This window comes from Notothenia rossii (genome assembly GCF_949606895.1).
Source record: "Notothenia rossii genome assembly, chromosome: 2".
Lineage (NCBI taxonomy): Eukaryota > Metazoa > Chordata > Actinopteri > Perciformes > Nototheniidae > Notothenia > Notothenia rossii.
The window spans coordinates 20,993,787-21,014,185 of NC_136904.1; the positions used below are offsets into that span (position 1 = coordinate 20,993,787).

At 38.1% G+C, this 20,399-nt stretch overlaps 1 protein-coding gene across 1 annotated transcript; it reads left to right on the forward strand.

The window, feature by feature from the left end:
* The first annotated feature begins 2,621 nt into the window (after nt 1–2,621).
* On the forward strand, nt 2,622–8,251 carry hp (haptoglobin). The gene is made up of 4 exons (XM_079664085.1): nt 2,622–2,740; nt 3,253–3,338; nt 6,486–6,769; nt 7,600–8,251. Exons 1-4 carry the CDS (start codon nt 2,736–2,738, stop codon nt 8,161–8,163), a joined length of 939 nt encoding a protein of 312 aa, XP_079520211.1. The 5' UTR covers nt 2,622–2,735; the 3' UTR covers nt 8,164–8,251.
* Nucleotides 8,252–20,399: the final 12,148 nt, after the last annotated feature.

Here is a 20,399-nt window from a genome sequence, read left to right on the forward strand (position 1 = left end):
GTCGACCTGATGACAATGCACTCTTGGATGTTGTTGCCTTGGATTCTCGGATAGCTTGTATACTAAAACTCTCCAATAATGAGAATTGAACTGTTTTGGACGGGGTAAAATACATCCATCCTCTCTTTGATATTCATCCAGCTTTGCCCCCGATGGCTTTGGTCCTTGTGAGCATCTTTAATCATGTCTGGCACACGGGTCACATCCCATACTCTTTCTTCCCCCGGGAGAGCAGACACTGCAGCATTAAGTAAGACCCCTGCCCTCAGGTATGGTTTGAAACACTGTATTTGATCCTCAAGGGATTTCAACTCGGCCAAATAAAACATATGTTGTATAGTAAGGGTCATGATGTACAGTATGTCTGATATTGCTTTACAGCAGGATATAACCAGGCTGCTGGTCAACTACATACAGGGTGCCTGTAGCCTGAGAGACTGGCTTAATGCTACAGCATGTAACAAAGGAACATCTTCATAGCCTGCTGTCAAAACTAATGGGTAAAGATCTGTTAAAAAATGCATGCTAAAAATGAAGCAACACGAGGCAGCATTTATCCTGATGAAGTCTCTCTGAGGTGACGGTCGCTGTTTCATATTTCATGTGGACAGGAACTTATTTTCCTCTTTGAAATACCTTCCTCAAGGATTCACTTTTTAGATTAAAGCCAACATCTTATTGGAATCTTATTTGAATGCAGTACCCTGGTTGGGGACTAAGATGCTCACCATGAATGATGAGTCTGGCTAATTTTAAATGAGACCTGGTGGTAATGCTAGAGGAGAATTCTGACGCAGACATCTAAGCAGCATCCTCCTGGGTCTGAAATGTGAATACAGTCAGGAAATGTTTTAAACATGTATTCTTTCAAAGGGCCAGCACTGGTTCAATAGAAGTTCTGAGAAAATGACCCTACTTCTGACTGATTTCTTCTCAGTAAACATTTTCTTCAATGCAACATGATATTTATTTAATAAATGATAGGCCCAATTACAGTAAAATTGAAAAATAAGCAGCGCATTCAACTTGTAGGTTCTTCCGTTTTGGCTTTTGTCCATGTTTTCATCTTAGGACTTTTTGCATTGTGTTTTCAGTTCATAAAAAGTTCATTTCTCTCTCCTAAAAACGTCCTTGCAGCCTTCAACTGCCATGTTGCTTCTGGTTACAAAAATTAAACTTGAGGCTTAAAAAGATAGTCCACAAACCAAAAACCGACAGAAACCTTGACTACATCCACTTGTTATGAGTCACAATAATTCATCCTCTCCAAGTAAAAGGCTGTCTAAGTTTTCATGACAATCCATCTTGTAGTTTTCCAACAAATTGACCAAGAAAAAGATGAATTAAACAAAAAATATATTAAAAGATGTATGCAAAACGTTCATACTATATCATACATATAATCTCAGTGGTCTCTATTTACAGAAAAACATTATTATTTTTGGCTCTGTATTCCAGCGCAGTGGATTTAAAATGAAACTGCGATTATGAGACCGAAGGGCTGTGTTTCAGAGGAGAGAAGCGCTTTCTAAACGAACTGCTCTCTGTCTGATCTAGTAAAGAGTGCACTTGCCTCAGGTTAGTGAATACTGATTTAGTAACACTGCTACCATGAAATGTCTTCATTTAAAATCAGATTTTCAAGATTTTCATATTCAATTATATGCTAAAACTGATTAAATTAAACTTACTTTCAATTCCAACACATGAACCTCAAGTCTATCTTCAAACCTCTGATCTCAACTACAAATCTGACACGCTTGCAAAAGCTATCACTGTGACCAAAAAATATCAAAATAAAATGAAGGAAAAAAAATGGTTTAATGTTTATTGTGCCTTATTCCGAATACCCTGACGTGTGCATATAGGTATCTGATGGGAACACTTGTCTTTGATGAATGTTGATGGTAAACGTTGTATAATGATTCAAAGCATTGTAATTGCGAAATGAATCAAGGCAGCAAATTATCAAAGGAAATCTTATTTGTTTAAACTGATTATAAACTACTATAACCTCTCTATGACCTCTTGTAAATACCCACATGTGTAATGCTGGGCTTTCCTCCCTGCAGCACGTATCTGACTCACTGCTGTCACAGTTCACTTTTACTGCCAGGAATTTCATGGAACATTGTGGTTTTGTTCCCTGCAGTAAAAAACATGAGCAATACGATTGCTCTTTAATTCACAACTGAATTTTTTTTCAAAATCAGTCAGCCTTGTTTACTTTCATTAAATCTTGATGCAAAATGTACAAGCCTTTAGTTCACAGCTTGTTTTGTGAAATGTTGAAACACTGACTTATAAAATTGTTTTACTTGGCAAAACCTCTAATCCTATTAAAACCTACAAAGGATTCACATAACTAGAAAGATAAAACATTGCTTATATGACAATAACTCAACTTGTATAATTAAACATGAACACACTTCTGAAAACGGTCACAAGAGAAACTCTATTTTAATTCAAGAAACCTGTGTTGAAAGTGCAATAGATTAAAATCAATGATAGCTGCTATTTTCCCTGAATCCAAACTGTGGAGTCTCCCAGCTGATGGAAAATGAGATTTTGCAATCATTTATTTCAGATTCCAGCAATCAGCGTTTTCCTGCCAAGCTGAATTTCCCTGGCACCATTCTTTGCCTCTCAGCAGATATAAATACTCCCCGCTCCAAATGCAAAGACATTGAAAGAGATTATAACTGTAACTGCTGAAGCTGAATATTATCAACAAAATGTGGTAAGTTCAAATGTTATAATTATTTTTCAATTTCTCTTTGCCTTTATTTTTGTAGCTGTGGTGGAGAGGAGGACAATTATATATCTGCCACTACGTTTTTTGCACTACTAAAAACTGTTAATATTTACTTAATTATGTGACCGTCTATGTTTCCTGTAGGTATTTAATTGCTCTTTTACTGCAGTGTTAGTGTACAGTTTTATTATTATGTTGCTGTGTTTATTGTATTTTTGTAACTCTAGCACAACAATTTCCTTCGGGATAAATAAAGTCTTATCTATCGTAACTTATCTTAACAAACTGTTGTCCATGCAGCAAAATGTTTACAATATGTAAGAAAACTATTAATATGGAAATTCTGATCTAAATGTTTTCAAGAAGCTATCTAACTTGGCTAAGTTTTACAATAATTAGCTACAAATTCTAACTGATTTGTTTAGATTTGTGTCATTCATAATCCTTTTATGGGCAATGAGACATTTAACTTCGTTTGGATCTGTTGTTGTTTGAAGGTTTTCTCAGACAGTGCTCCTCCTGGCCGCATGCGCCTGTCTGGCAGACGAGGTTCTAACCGAAGAAATGAACCAACCTTTGTCAGGTAACACAAACATGCTATACACTGATGAACATGGTGATCTAATTCAAAATGGATTTCTGTTTACATTTACCATAGAGTATTTGTTGGTAGGGTTTACTGCATTGGACCAACAAGAAAGAAACGTATACAGGCATGCTCGAGGCTAAGGCTGAAGCACAGTACTTTTGGTCAAATGCTATGTTTCCAGTTAAATAGTTTCCTATGGTCATTACCTATTTTCACCTAAGTTACTCAGATTCATCCTCTGGGGTCCCTGGATATCTCTACCATATTTGATAGAAATTCATCCTTTGATTGTTAGAAGACTTAGTGGTGGAAGGTAACTAAGAACATTGACTTGTATTTTTACTATTTGATGGCACTTTATACTTCTACTTCAGTACATGTCAGAGGCAAATATTTTTCTTTTCAAACCATAAATATGATTGCTAATGTTAAATAATTTGCAGATTTACATTATTAATTCAAAATATATATAAAACATTATTCTTGAGAATGGCCATTCTCAATAATAAATCATTTTTCTTGCGTCACTTTAGTAAATATATATATATATACATATATTGATGCCAATACTAATGTACGTTCATCTTAATAGCATTTTGAATGCACAACTATTTGTAATCGAACATTTCTATACTATGGTATTATTACTTTTACTTAAGTGCATCATCTTAGTACTTACTCCATCAGTGCCAACAGTGCAGTACAATGAATAAACTGGTTATTGTGGCATCTACAAAAACTCATATAAGATAATTAAATTGGGAACATGCATGTATTTACAATCAGAATATCTAACCTCACATGTTTCCTTAATGACTGATCCAGAGATCCAAACAGCAGCCTTTTATTTCAGAAAACACTGAAGTGGCTCCAGGCTCCAGTTCTCTGAAGCTGCTGTTTGACACTTCTAGCTCCCTGACAGCTGCTGTTCAGATAGATATCTGCGGAGTGAAATGACCTGAGGATCTGAGGACTGAAGCTCTTATTGCTCATTTCAGATTGTGTCCTTCATGTAGCTGTAAAGATACTGTATCTGACATGGAAATCATCTGCTTATCCTCAAACAGCCATTCAAAAACTAAGGCTAAGCGGTCAGAGAGCAGAGAGAGATGTGAAAATAATTTGTTAATAAAAAAAAAAGGGAACTTATTTACATAAAAAATATTAGATTATTGAGAGAAAGAATACCTGAACTAGTAAATCCATTTCATATTAAAGCAGTGTCTTGATTAGGTAGTTGTTAATTTAATCGCACTTGTAAGCAATTGCTAACTTTGTTAAATACATTGGTTAAACCCTGTGAGGATATTACATTTACAACAGGGTTAATGATCATGGACTGAGTTCAAAGCATTTGCGAACACTTTAAAGAAAATATCCCCAGAACCGGTTCCCTTGATGATCTCAGCCGCACAAGAGACTCGAGGGTCAAAGCAGAACAAGTGGATGATCCTTTATCTTTCTTTTTCTTTACGATGAATAAATTGTTCCTGGAGGAAACCTTCAGAGCATAAAAGCATCAGATGCAGATGAAAACGCTTTTAACAGCAGTCCCGGAAATCATGATCGTGAGCCAAATACAGACATCTTTGAGAAGAAACTCTTTTGTCATTTTGACACACCAATCATCACAGACAGACTGATTAAAACAGTCATAAAATGGTGTTTCAAAAAGCCAGCAAATACAGTTTTGAAGATTTTAGGATTGTCAATGTGTGCATTGTGAAGTAGTTACCATACACATTGTCTTTGTAGAATTTAATGTAAGTTCTTAATTATATTAGACTTCATCAAAGAAAACAGACTTTAACCTGGAGACTCTTGTCTGCAACTTGAAGTCAGCGGCATACAAAATGGTGATGTGGTGGAAAAAATAAATAAAAAATAAAACAGTTCAACAATTGACGTTATGTGTTTAATTAGACAAATAATAAGCTTTGCAAAGAGGTTCAATCACACAAGGCAATTCTGCAGTGACTCATATTGAGCAAAAAGTTGGTACATACTTTACACGAAGGAAATGTGGCCCTTGTGACTCCTTCTGAGAACAGGCTAGAGATCATCTAGCCTCAGGTGGAAATACAAAAACGACAAGGTGATAAGCAGAACTACTTTCAGCCAGGTAGAACAAAGAAACCGTGAATTGAAGGCCAGTTTTTATGCAAGAAGGTAATAGAGAAAAACACTACATGGATCATACAAGATTATCTCAAGGTCAGATAACAGTGTGTTGCCACTTTTCAGCTGGTTTATTGAAGGTTAAGTAGTCTGTACTTTGTTTTGAATCAAGTCCTGTGTCATTACATTTCCATTATTCCGGTGAATTTGTAATTTGCAAAATACACATCCTGTAACAGTTCTTCGGATTTAGCAGCCAGGTTGCACAGTTAATAACGGCATATACAGTGGGGCAAAAAAGTATTTAGTCAGCCACCAATTGTGCAAGTTCTCCCACTTAAAAAGATGAGAGAAGCCTGTAATTTTCATCCTAGGTATAACTCAACTATGAGAGACAAAATGAGAAAAAAAAATCCAGAAAATCACATTGTCCTATTTTTAAAGAATTTGTTTGCAAATGACGGTGGAAAATAAGTATTGCACATAGTTGGTTGGTATTTAACAGCAAGGGGTGTTATAGTCTGTCTTGTGTGTGTGTGTGTGTGTGTGTGTGTGTGTGTGTGTGTGTGTGTGTGTGTGCGTGTGTGTGTGTGTGTGTGTGTGTGTGTGTGTGTGTGTGTGTGTGTGTGTGTGTGTGTGTGTGTGTGTGTGTGTGTGTGTGTGTGTGTGTGTGTGTGTGTGTGTGTGTGCGTGTGGGGGGGGGGGTCTATAGGGGGTGTGCTGGTTGTATAGTCTGAATGCTGCAGGAACAACAACAACAGTCTGAATTTCTCCAGAAAGATAAGATTTGAACCAGCTGTAAACATGATAATCAAAAACCACAGAAAGCATCATACATAACAGCATGTGGTCATCGCATCAAATGGCTTGTGTTGAAATAACCCATCGGAATTTTGATTGTTCTAAGAGAACAAGATTCGTGAATATAAAACAAATAGAGAATACAGACAATTATACATGACAAAAACAAGTATATACAATTTAGATTACATAAATTAATATATACTGTATTTATTTCCCCAGCCTCCAGGTTAGCATCCCCCCGCTCCAGGCGGATGGTCGGGGGCACCCTGGCTCCTCATGTCCCATGGCAGGTCATGGTGTACATTGCTGACAGGATGTTGGACGGAGGTTCTGCAGGCGGGGCGCTCATCTCCGATCGCTGGATTCTGACTGCTGGCAGGAACCTGTTTGTCAGGAAGAGTCGACAGGACACTCAGGGGAAAGATCCTGTCATTCCTAAAGTGTACCTGGGAATCCATGGACGGTCCCAAGCTGTTGCCTCCAAAGAAGTTGCTGTCGAAAAGGTGAGTGAGATAAATATTTGAACTGAAATACGTACCTTTACCTCTCTGATCAGGTTCAAGACCCCAGAGGCTGCTATTCAGGTGCATGTTGTGGGTCAATGGCGTGTAGATTTCAATAGACCGCTATACTGTAGTGCTACATTAAAGGAAATATGTGAGTTTATGCACAGACATCTATTTTTGTTGACTTTCAATAATTTAGTTTATTGCATGAAAACCATATTTTCAAGGCCATGCCATTCAAGCAAATCAAAAGAAAATGCATCACATTTTTTTTCTTTGAGCCTTGAAAACATATATTGAAGCAGGTATGAGACTTAGTGCAAGGAGTAATTCTCAACCAAAGAAACATTTAATCCTTTAAAGGATACATTTACTGATTTTAAGTATCGATGCCTGTATTAAGACAAAAAACAAGAATACATGTTTCCTTTTATGCTGTGCATCCTGTATGTACAGGCAATTTAACTGTTGGCTGTATGTACAAATCGTGGTGTGTTTAAGTCTTCTGTCCCATAGACCACGATTGAAAAAACCCTTTAAAATCAAATAATGAGCAACAGATAGGCTGTGATATTTCTGAAAATAAGGAAAATCTAATTTTCTTAGGATTTGTTGACCATTATCATATCACCAGACTTGTCTTAAAACATAAAAGAATAAAAAGTGGCAGAGTTGAAAAAATGAATTTATTTATTCAGTGGGTTTTGTTTTTTATTATTTCATGCAAGATTAAGAATGAAATTGACGTTTCTTCTACTTCATTTAACTTGAATTAAAAGAATATTCAGATTGTGTCTTATCTGTTTTCTTAATTCTCCCTCCGGCAGGTTGTTCTTCACCCAGGCTTCCAGAACAGCTCTGACTGGGAGAACGACCTGGCTCTGATCCAGCTGAAGGAGCCTGTGCTGATGAGCGATAAAGTGACCCCCATCCCTCTGCCAGAGAGGGGCCATGACCTGGCAGACACCCTGGGAGGGACAGGAGTCATCACCGGGTGGGGCTGGGGGATACACCTCACCCTCGCCACATCACTCAAACACCTAGTAGTCCCCCTAGCCAATCACACTGAATGTAAGGCAGAATATGATCTCACTGAGCGAACACCAGCTGTAGACGACCACATGTTCTGCACCGGATCCACCCGGTATGAGGAGAATGTTTGTTTTGGTGATGCAGGAGGTGCTCTGGCGGTAAAAGATGCTGCAACTGGAGACATCTACGCTGCAGGGATCCTCTCCTTTGACAAGTCCTGTCAAACATACAAGTACGGAGTCTATATGAAGATTTCCTCGTATTTGCCCTGGATCCACAGTGTCATCAGAGGAGATAGGGAGAAATCGTCTGCTCTGCGCTCTGATGCCATGTCTAAGATGTACTCATTGCAGCAGTAGAGCTTCAGGTTCAGAGCTGTGGATTTTGCAGAGGAATTATTGTGATATATGACTCAGTACATTTGAATAAATTCTCGCAATATTACTACTTCTGTGTTCTGTCACGTAAATGTTTCATAATACACAAATAGTGTAACATAATCACTGAGCCAGCTCTCTTGTTTTCACTGCCACTTCTGTCACTTTCCGTGCTGTTTTTCTTTTTTTTCTTTTTTTCTTCTTTATTTATTTGGGGTCACATTATAGTACAAGTACAGTTTTTCAAATCATATATTTTTAGAGACCCGAAAGTGACAGATGAAATAGCAAACAAAATTAATCAAAGTAAAATAAAAACGAAAAAGTACACAGGGGTTGTTTGAAATAGCAAATGTCTACACATGTACATGCATACATATCAACATACATATATACATTCAATACACATACATGTGACCATACATACATATCTATACATATACATTCAGTCGGTGTATAGAAACAGTCAAACAAGGGATGGTCGTCTTTGGGATATGTAAATTGTAAATCCACTTTTTCCATATTTCTTCAAATGTGTTTTCCTGAAGCCTCATTGAGAAGGTGATTCTTTCCATAACATAGATTTCATGGATTTTGTCGTACCAGTTGACAAGAGAAGGGATATCCGCTTTGAGCCATTTTCTAGTTATTGCTTTTTTTGCGGCAACAGTAAGAATTCCAAATAATTGTTTTGTTTTGGAGTTTGTGGGGATTGAATGTACGAGCCCAAATAGAAATTCGTCCCAGTTTAAAGGGATTTTTTCCTGTAGTATTATTTCAATTTCGATATGAATCTTTTCCCAAAAAGTTACTGTTAAAGGACAAGCCCAAAACAAATGGTAGTGATGTGCTAGCTGAGAACCACATTTCCTCCAGCAGCTGGGGGGCCCTAGGTGATGTGATGACTGAGCAGGGCTGAAAAAGTACCTGCTCAGCATCTTCCAACTAAACATTCTGTAGGTGCCTGAGCTCGAGATCTTCCATTGAAAAGTACAGTAATTTGTCCAGACTTCGTCAGGGATGGTTTTTTTGGTTTCGTTTTCCCTTTTGTGTTTTATATAGAAAGTATTTTCTTTTTTAATATCTCGAAGAGCTTGGTAAAGTTTTGAAATTACTTTCATCCCTGTGTCTGATATGTATGCACTGGTGAAAACTATTAATAAAGGGTTTTCAAGGGCCTTCTGGCTGTCTGACAAGGAACTATTTAAATAATGGCGTACCTGTAGAAATCTAAAGAAATCACTGTTATTCAATCCATATCGTTTTTTTTGTGTTTGAAAATCAAACATGGTTCCTTTGCTGAAAAATGTGCAATATGAAGTAAGGCCATGTTTGGCCCAATCTTTAAATATTTTATCCAGCTTGCTCTGGGTGAAATCAAGATCATGTGAGCACTATCTTAATATCTTCATTTCCTCCAGCAAGTCACTCCTGGTAATGATCCGTAACCATAACTTTAAGGAGAGGTTGATCCAGCGGTTATCTTTTTCCAGTAAGTTTTTAACATGTCTTTTATCCCCTAACCTTGCCTCGATGGGTACTCCTCCTGATACATTATTCTCAATTTCTTTCCATCTAGCTCTGTAGTCTGGCTTGCACCAGCAGAACAAGCTTCTTAATTGGGCTGATATATAGTAGTCCTTCAAGCAGGGGAGCGCTACTCCTCCCTTGTTTTTTGCTAGTTGAAGAGTACAGAATCTAATCCTTGGTTTCTTCCCTTGCCAAATGTACCTTGATATGGTTTTATCCCATTCGTTAAACTGCTTGTCTGTGATTTCAATTGGTAGATTCTGGAAAAGGTATAAGAGTCTAGGTAGGATGTTCATTTTCACTGATTCTATTCGAGATTCAAAGCTCAGCACTGGGATCAAGTTCCATCTATTTATGTCTTCTTTTATTTTCTGACTTAGAGGGTTGAAATTTAGTGTATACAATTCCTCTGAATCTTTAGAGATACTTACTCCCAGATATTTTAAGTGGTTCAGATCCCAATTAAGATCAATGAGTGAGTCTATATGTTGGCTTGGCTTGTAATTAAAGCTCAGTATTTGGGTTTTTGTTATATTGAGTTTGTACCCTGAGACAGAACTATAAGTATCCAAAAAAGTCAGTAAACTCAAGAATGATTCATCTGGGTTTGACAGGTATATTAATATATCATCAGCAAATAATGATAATTTATGTTCCTGACCATATACTTCTACACCGGTAATATTGTTATTTTGAGTAACCCCCAAACTCAGAGCTTCGATATAAATTGTGAATAGCAGAGGGCTAATTGGACATCCCTGTCGTGTCCCTCTCTCGAGGTAGAAAGAATTTGATATGGCTCCGTTTATTTTTATTCTTGCATAAGGGTTGTCGTACAGTGCTTGAACCGTATTAATAAAGATCTTGTGAAAGCCAAACTTTTCAAGAACTTGGTATAGGAATTTCCAATTAACTCGATCGAAGGCTTTTTCTGCATCGAGGCTCAAAAGTACTGCCTGGAGTTTGTTTTTGGATATACAGTATGTTCAACTATATGTAGAGTTCTGCGGATATTATCTTGAGTTTGCCGTTGTTTGATAAATCCTGTCTGATCTAGATTTATTATCTGAGGGAGGATTTCTTCGAGTCTTTTTGCGAAAATGTGGGTAAAGATCTTATAGTCCTGGTTTAGCACACTTATTGGACGATAGCTTCCACAGTCAAATTTGTCTTTCCCTTCCTTCGGTATCAGGGAAATTACTGCTTCCCCCCATGAGGGGGGGGGGCTATGCCTGTCTGAAGCACGTGGTTAAAAGCATCCCTCATTGTTGGGATCAGTAGATCCTTCATTTCCCTGTACCATTCAGAAGGGAAACCATCTGGGCCTGTGGCTTTATTGGGTTTTAAGTCAGCGATTGCCTTTTCTACTTCTTTTCCCGTAATTTCTATAACTAATTTATGATTTTGCTCATCCCTCACTTTAGGAAAAGTTATCAAATCAAGGAAACTCCTGATGTTGGTTTTATCTATTTTAGGCTGAGAGTATAGGTTTTTATAGAAACAGACAAAAGTTTGATGTATGTCTTCTAAATTGCTATGTATAATACTTGTTTCAGGGTCTTTTATTTTATAAATTGTGTTTTCTACCTGTTCTTTTTTTAGTTTATAAGCCAATAGTTTTTCTGATTTAACTCCTACCTCATAATAACTTTGTTTTAGAAAGATCTTTTAATTTTTTTATGTTGTTTGAGAGGATTTCATGGAGTTCATTCTTTTTTGTATCTATTTCCATTTTAGTTTTTGTATTTAAAGTTTTCTTATGTATATTTTCTAGATGTTTTAGTTCTGTTTGAAGCTGATTTGTTTTCTCTTTTCTTTGCTTATTTATGTTTGAGGAATATCCAATTATTTTTCCTCTTAGGACAGCTTTGCATGCATCCCACAGGATTATTGGGGACACTTCTCCATTATCATTGTCGTTCAGATAATCTTTTATATCGGTCCTGATTTGAGGCCTAATTTGGTTAAGAATTCCTGTGTTCAGTCTTCAGATTGTGCTTTTCCTTTCTAGTCCTAGATTTAATGCCATGGAGACCGGAGCATGGTCCGATAAGTCCATGGTCCCTATACTGCAATTTTGAACCCTATAAAAATCTTTCTGATATATAAACAGATAATCAAGCCTTGAATATACTGAGTGTGGGTGTGAGTAAAAGGTAAAATCTTTCGTAGACGGATTTAGGTCTCGCCATACATCCGAGAGTCCTAGGTCTCCCAAGATCAATTTAATGTTCTTGCTGATTTTTTTTCCTCCTGAGGAAAGGGGTTTTGATGTATCTAAAGTTGGGTTGAGTCTAACATTGAAATCTCCCCCACAAATTAGAATTCCTTGGGCCTCCAATGTTATTATTCCAAAAATGTGTTTGTAAAATGACCATTCAGACCCCGGGGGGGCATATACATTCAGGAGGGTAACTAAAGTACCCTCCAAATTTCCCCGAATAAGTACATATCTCCCATCTTGGTCCTTTTTTTCATATGTGCATTCAAAATTTAATTTACCGGAGATTAAGATTGTTACGCCCCTCCTGGATCCCTTTCTGTAAGAGGATGAATATGGACTGAAGTTCCACTTTTTAAGTTTTTGGTGTTCCTGTTCTGTTAGATGAGTCTCCTGCAGGAGGGCTATTTCTGCTCCAACTCTTTTTAATTTTGACATTACTTTATTCCTTTTAATTGGATTTCCCAGACCGTTCACATTGTATGTAATTACTTTAATTGACCCTTTACTTTGCATGGTGATTATTTGCCTTTATTTTAAATCCACGAGTTCCTACATTTAAATCATTTCTCGCATCCCCTGTTGTATATATAACATTAATAAAATCCCAAACTATAACCAAAAAAAGTATAACAAAGTAATATCCACAAACATAAGTGACATTGACTTCCATGTTTAAGGCCACATATTGGGCCTTGGAGCTGTTTTTCTTTTAACAATTTCTGCATCTCATCTTTCTTTATTAAGGCTTGTGTGTGGTTGTTTGTTGTTTGAAGAAGTTTGCAAAGTCATACTGACACTGTTTTGTAAGAGCCTAGAGCACAAAAGGGAACATTTTGGATGAGGGGGGTGGATTGGTCAACAACATTGCACAAAGAATGGAGAACTGGATACAAAGGTCCACTACTGTGCCCACATGTGACATTTCAATGTGAAGGGCTTCAAAGGAAACATTTATATATGTGAATGTTTCACTATGAGAGCATGAGAGAGGATTTCAAGTGTTGCACATGCAATAGATGTTTGTTTTTTTTATTTCTCACCAGAAGCACAAGGACTTGAAAGATATCTTTGTATGGCACATGCGTCGACTCTCCCACAGATCAAAATCTGCGCTTACAACTAATTATTTTTCTTTGCCAGAAAAATAGGGTGATGAAAGTTGGCTGTGCGGCCAATACAGTATGAAAGAGAAAGATAAAAGGGAAGAAACATCTAAGTGCAAGACCGGGGTGAATTCCTCCGGGTATTTATGAGGATTACCAAGCTTAGGTTGATTGAAGTGAGGAGGCTGATATTCTTTATTAATGTTAATTATTGCTATGGAATCTGTTTCTTGTAGCTATGATATTACAACAGACAGCTTCCACAAAGAAAACTACTGCTGACTTAAACCAATAAACCTTTTGCAAGATGTAATATCCTGATTTCCTACGGGACATAAGATACGATCTCACTCTTCACTCCGAACAAGCTGCTGCTGACTTCACAACTGTGACCCGTCCATTTGGGGACTTTCTAAGTACTTGATCTTTCCAAGGATCATTGGATATTCTCTAAAATATATATGCACCACAGAAAACATAGTTATGTAATTTCACAAGGAAACCCTTCACAGTGATGGCACAAACACTTCATCTGGTTTAGAAATGTTCGACACATCCAGAGCAACTTTGTATGTGTGCATCATTTAAATATAAACCAGCAACCACTTCATGCAGTAGTGTGTTTGTTTATAGTCACTGAAACATTCGCTGCATAAAGAGAACTTACATTTTAGTGACTTGGTGAAGATTTTTAAGGTAAAACTAAAATGTAGCTGTTCAGGAATAAAAAATGTGCAAGCCTGCAGCAGGATGCAGGAGTTTCTCCTCTATGGCCTCTCAAATATTAATACACCTGTCAAGCAGCATTACTCTCGACCGGTCTCAGAGTGCTCTCTCTCCGGCTCCATCACTCCTGCAGAACGCTGACTGAGGTCATAACAAGAGCAGTCTCCTGGTGCACACTCCAGAATAAGCAAAGATGATGGACACTGTGTTAGCATATTGTATGAGCACACACATACCTTTTTATTTGTGTAAACCTCAATTAAAGTTGCTTTTCTCAGTTACTGACAAAAAGTAAAATATAATTGTTGTGTAAAATTATCATATAATCATTTCAAACACAATATAGTTGTATACTCTGGTTGCATTTTACACTGTTTAATTGTATTTTTAGCCTTTTATGTGTTTAACTGAGACATAAGGATTTACATTTCAGGAGGGCAAAAGGAAGTGTAAAAGGGGGATATGCAAATGATGGGGGGTTTTATGGTTTAATGATGGGGTGTAGGACCAGTGGGCTGTTTCCTTTCATGAATATATAGTGGGACTGTAAGCTGTGTTGGGTGTGCAGAACTTCTTTGTCATCTGAGGATGAAGTTGCTCTGTTCCTGCATTTGAGATCGATTTCACTTGTATATTGACCTTCTTTTTTACTTTATTAAATATAACAAAAGACAAACTTTGTCCATTAATCATTTATCAGTTTCTCTTAAGAATTTCCTCCACATTAATCAAGTTATTTTTGTGGTTAACATGCCACAAGCCCAGCTTCTAAGAAATTCACACCTTTTTATTTTATGTTTTATTGCATTCAATCCATAGTGTGGTTTGTATAACCGCGTTTCTACTGCACGTTGTAATTGGTCGATCAAACTCCATTCTCAACACATATAAACACAAATAGATTTGTACGAGAATAAAAGAAACAGCCATGCGATAATGTAAATGTTGCTGACCTGCATGCGGGGGGGACAGGAGTAGCATGTAACCAGGTATTTACAAGTGGAGAACCACAGTTCAATCAGGAGAGACGTGATGTATGAAATACATGTTTATTCTCGGGACCCATGACATGCGGGAATAGTGATTGATGTATTACAACAAGTAACTGTAATGATGTTTTGGCGATTAGGCCCCGGGTTTGCAGGATGATCATTCAGGAGGGAAATAACCGCCCTGATGAATCCCCTCGGGGTCTAGACACTGGTGGTGGTGATAGTAGTTCGGTCCGATCTGAAGGGAGAAGGTTTCAGCTTGGCCCTGTATTAGGAGACAGGAGGCGAAGGGGTGGAGGAGGGCTGTGCGTTGACACCTGAAATGACAACTGAAAGGGAGGGGAGAGCAGATTTAAAGGGGTTAGCAAGTGCGATGATTGCTAGCCGGGGCGTGACGCCCCTGATCGCTTATTGAGATAACGTGTGACACCAGATGATATTGTCTTCCTGATTGAACTTGCGCTGAGCTACATTTGTTGGAGTTTAGAGAACCGGGGTGTATTCATGTTAGAGTTTAGAGAACCGGGGTGTATTCATCCCCCCTCGTACAGTTATTGTTGTGTGGATTCTGTTAAAGCTCAGCGTAGATACCAGCCGTTTGTAGATTCAATCAACACCAGAAATCAATGGTATTTTTTTAAGCCAGTGTGCCGTATGAAGCATGATGTGTACTCAGCTGCCAGGTTATGTACTCTGTCCTCATGTGTAACTGGGAAACTGGAGCCTTCTTAGCTTCACCCCCCAGCGCCATATTTACTGAACTTACCGCTCACACACACTTAGCTTTTCACAAGGCATCAATACAACAGATATGACAAACAGTATCACCTGATGGACCATTTTCCACTGCTTGACAAAACAGGATAGGCTATAGTCGGTTTCATTGCTCATAGATAAGTGTTTGTCATGCTTATTTGCTTGGCCGTGAATCATACTTCCCTTCAAATATTGAACTAATTGTGCAACAGACACAATGATCAACCGTCAAAACAAGTTAAAATACTGGGACGTTCTGTCTTGGCCACTGTAGTGCTGATTTCTCTCATGCTGGTGTTTATTCACAATCCTCCATCTTTTTTTATATAGATAGATCCTGTTCTTTCCCCCCCTCCTTTCTAATAAGATTGTGCTGTTCAGGCTCTGATCTGTCGCTGCGGACGTTTATTTAAGAGGATTGACATTTGCTGACAATGGGTCAATAAGTGTTTGTTGAGTTCAACCACATAATTTGGCATAATATAATTAAGAAATATTTTTCTACCATTTATTTACTCTTCAGCATTAAAAGAAAGAAACATTGGACTGAATAACCAAGTTAATTTACTCAGGTACTGCACTTTTATAATTTTGAGGTACACTTTGATTTTATATTAACTTATACATGTACGCCTCTAAATCTCAGGAAAATATTGTCATTATTTATTTACACTGTTTGCTATTTATTGTCTAACTCCACCTCAACATGCTACAACATTACATTTTAATTTAAATGTCAGAGCACAAGTAACCTCATTAAGCATTACAGAGAATAGACGTCAGTGTTCAGAATACACTTTGCTTATGCAAATATAATGTGGTGACTCAATAGGTAGTAACACACCACAAGGTGACGCGATAGTTTCCATTACGTCCATGGAAAAGGGAGCTAGACATGTCATGAATCTAAGATGATAATTGGTTTGTGCAAAAAACAAACTATCATTAGAGGGGCCATTTTGTTGGCAATAGAACTCACACCGAAAGGCCTTAGCTCAGTTGTTTCTCTTACAAAAAAGAACAAAAAATGAAGCAGTGTGTCAGAAAAACAAACATCTTTCTAACTTGATTAACAGAAATAAGATCTTACGGCTGCAATTCATAACCAAAGAAGCAGTTGATACGTAAATGTTGAGCTTGAGAAAACATATTGAAAGCTTTAAAGTAGGACATTAAATCTCAGTGTGGATGTAGCTTTTCAAAAAGCTCTACAAAAAGGATGTGCTGAATATATAGTTTCATGTTTTTTTACCACAGAGGAACAGGCTGCTACAGCTGCACTGGCTGTGAGGACATTTGAATTCTGAACTCAAGGAGAACACTTGAGAGCTCGAACTGATGTCCGAAAGAACACTGAATATTTATTGGAAGTTACGGCCATCGAATTGACAAAAATATTTGATGCAACAACAAAGTGAGACAGCTCCTGCCAAACCAATTCTGAAGATCTCTTGTTCATTCCTCAATATTTAGCTTTTCCTAAGAGAATAATCAATATTCAATAAACTGTCAAGACAAGTTCTGCCCCTAGCAGGGAGTGACCGGGTCCAGGGAGATTTCCTCCTGATAAGATGGACTCCCGGATGTCCTCACTGCTCTCTGACACTGTGCGTGAGCTTTGTCCTCTTATTATCTGAAGAAGAGACTGTTTTATGAATGTCTCAGGCAAGCCGGATCAACAATATCTTGGTCATACCAATACGAAGCCGTGGAGAAAGAATGTTAAAGTTCCAAGGCCGCAGGAGACACGGGTGTGAGAGGAGAGGCAATAGCTGTGATGAATATAACTAAACCAAAGATCATATATAACATTCTATATCACTGGCATTCAAATAAAGCCATTGCAAGTGATTTATGGTTATATGCATCCCTTGGATACAGCAAAACGATCTGTTTAAAAAATGTTTGTTCACACTTTCCACGCACATTTCTCAGGCTCAAGGTCTTCTTTTTCCTGTCACACTCCATCAGGGAGACAACAGTCAGTCACATCTGCGGTTCCTTTCTAAATACAGAGCAGCTTCTCATACTCTTTTTCTACTCCTTTGTGTCCTCAGCACCTGTTGCCTCACATGAGGAAAGGATGATGCGTCTGATGAGGATACAATTCCTTGAATAAGTCACACAACAGCTGCATCTTATCCTGTTCAGGGCACAACCTCCTTCCTGACATCTCTCTGAGTCTTTGACCCTTTTCAAGGTGTTTTTATTAAAAAACAATGAATAAAATGCAAACACTTGCCATTGGATAAAGAATCAAAGCATTCAGCTGTCTTGAGGTATTTTATTTCTTGCAAAAAAGTTCATACTCGGAGAGCATACTATCTGCGGAGTGAAAGACCAAGGGCAGAGTTTGGGTTGCACATTTAAACACAGAGAATGGAGAAAGGGAGGGGTTGAGCTTGGCGATAATGAAAGGAGCATTCTGGACTTTAGGGAGTTATGGGAGGCAGTATCAGGATCAACAGAAGTTGATATAGAGTGTAACTAACAACATCTCCTTAATGAGAACATTTCCCAAGCTTAGCAAGGACGGGAAAGCCAGTAAATAGAGATAAACATTAGCAAATAAGAATCACACCATGATACACCGTACATAGTTTCATAAAGTGCCAGCAACATATTCCATATTAAAGAGAAACATTTTTTTAATTGATATACATATATTTATGAAGATATTAAACAGAGTTAAGCTGCCTTATAACAAAAATATATGTGATGTTCCTTTTTCCCCAAGTGAAGCTTTTTAGGAAGATGTTTGCACAATGAGTGTGTATGTGTGTGTTATGCTGTCGGGGCTGTCTGGTGTCATTAATCTATGTAGTAGATGTTAAAGAGCACACAACTCTCCACCAGCATCTTCCCACAGCACGCTTTCAACAGCAGCTCAGCTGATGTGCACCCCTCCTCCTTCTCCACCACAACAAAGTGACTGAAGCTTGATAGAGTGGCTTTTTCTCACATCACAAGGTGTGTGGCACAGCGGATAGAGCGTTGGTGTTGGGATCAAGAGAGCACTGGTTCAAACCCCACTGCAGTCAGCATGTCGTTGTGTCCCTGGGCAAGACACTTCACCCCAAATTGCTCCTGTGGGAATTGCCCACAGTATTGAGTATGTAAGTCGCTTTGGATAACAGCGTCTAACAAGTAACATATTATGTAATGTAATCACAACCAAAGACAGAAGGACTCACTCCACTGGGAAAGTGCTTTAGTCTAATTTAATCAGTCAACTATAAATCTGTACCTTATGTCAGGTTTTACCTTAGAATACAATATTAAATAAATGTGTTTACACCAAGAAATGCTGATGTTGATCGTGTCTTTTACAGTAATGTTTCTAAACTGACTAAAAAAACATTCTCTTCAGGCCTCATTTTGAAATGTTGGCAAAGTGGTAATCCAGTGATTGATTGTTATACATTTTGGCAAACCTGCGAAAAACACATTGGAAAGAGAATGTTCACCATTAGAGGAACAGAGGCTGAGAGATCCTGACTTTATACCTTTCTATTAAAATCTGTAGCCACCAAGCCCAAATTACCCAAAGTACATACTTCTAGTAGTACTTCTCATGATAACCACTGACCTTTACCCGTGAAACTGGTAGAGTGCACTTTAAGACCATTTTGTCCAGAAACCTTGAAAAGAGCAATGAGCCTTTCCTAAATGCCTCTGAGAGATACACGCTGGATAAACAAGGCCACCTGCTGGCTAGAGGGATATCTTCATTGGTGTGTTTGTGTGTGTATGTGTGTGTGTGTGTGTGTGTGTGTGTGTGTGTGTGTGTGTGTGTGTGTGTGTGTGTGTGTGTGTGTGTGTGTGTGTGTGTGTGTGTGTGTGGGTGTGTGGGTGTGTGTGTGTGTGTGTGTGTGTGTGTGTGTGTGTGTGTGGGTGTGTGGGTGTGTGGGTGTGTGTGTGTGTGTGTGTGTGTGTGTGGGTGTGTGTGTGTGTGTGTGTGTGTGTGTGTGTGTGTGTGTGTGTGTGTGTGTGTGGCATTTTCACCTTGATTACATCATCTTGTAAGAAGCTGTCTTTCGGCTCTCATATTGTCAAGATAAGGGTTTAGATTTGTATCCAACTTGCTCTGATGTACACTCATGACCAACGGAAACCTCTCAAGAACAAGGAGGTTGCTGTTCATGGTTTATAAAGCCAGCTGCATCTGCTCTCCACCAACTGCAAGACTGCCTTCTTGTTATTTGGCTCGTTTTGTCCACAGATTTGTTTGAAATCATATGCAGTTATTATGTGTTTAACCCAGATTGTAGGCTATTAGTCGCATGTTGTGCACTGTAGGTTTAATGTTTGGGATGCCTGCATTTTCTCAGCCATATTAATCAGAACAGGATCTTCTAAGTACAGGTGGCCGAGAGAGATAAACGACAAACTGCTGCACTCCCCAGCTTTAATGATGGCCCCCTGCTGCTGCCACCTTATTCTGTCCACTTTCCAGGCAGCACACAGTTCAACTCTAACAAGCTTATTGCTGATTGGAAAAGATCAGGCACTTTCCAAATATATTGCAGATGTTTGGAGGAACCATTTGTCTATCACCATCTACGGGCACAGGAACAATGAAAGAAGCTGCCAGAAGCCCCAAGGATGTTGACAGACACATTAGTTAAATTCTGTCAAGCTTGATTTTCCTTTGTGAACGTGTGATTACTCGAGTATCAAGCTGCAGTGCTTGGTTTTCTTTGCAATCAGGCATACAAAAACTAGAATTGAACAAGAACATCATTTATCTTCATTGACTGATCATACAGATGGTTTTGGTTTTATTCATCCAAGTTTTGATATTCAAAGCACTCAAGCATTTAAAATCTGCAAAAATTGTTTTAAAAAAATTGTTTTAATTGAGATGTCATTAAAATTACTGTATAT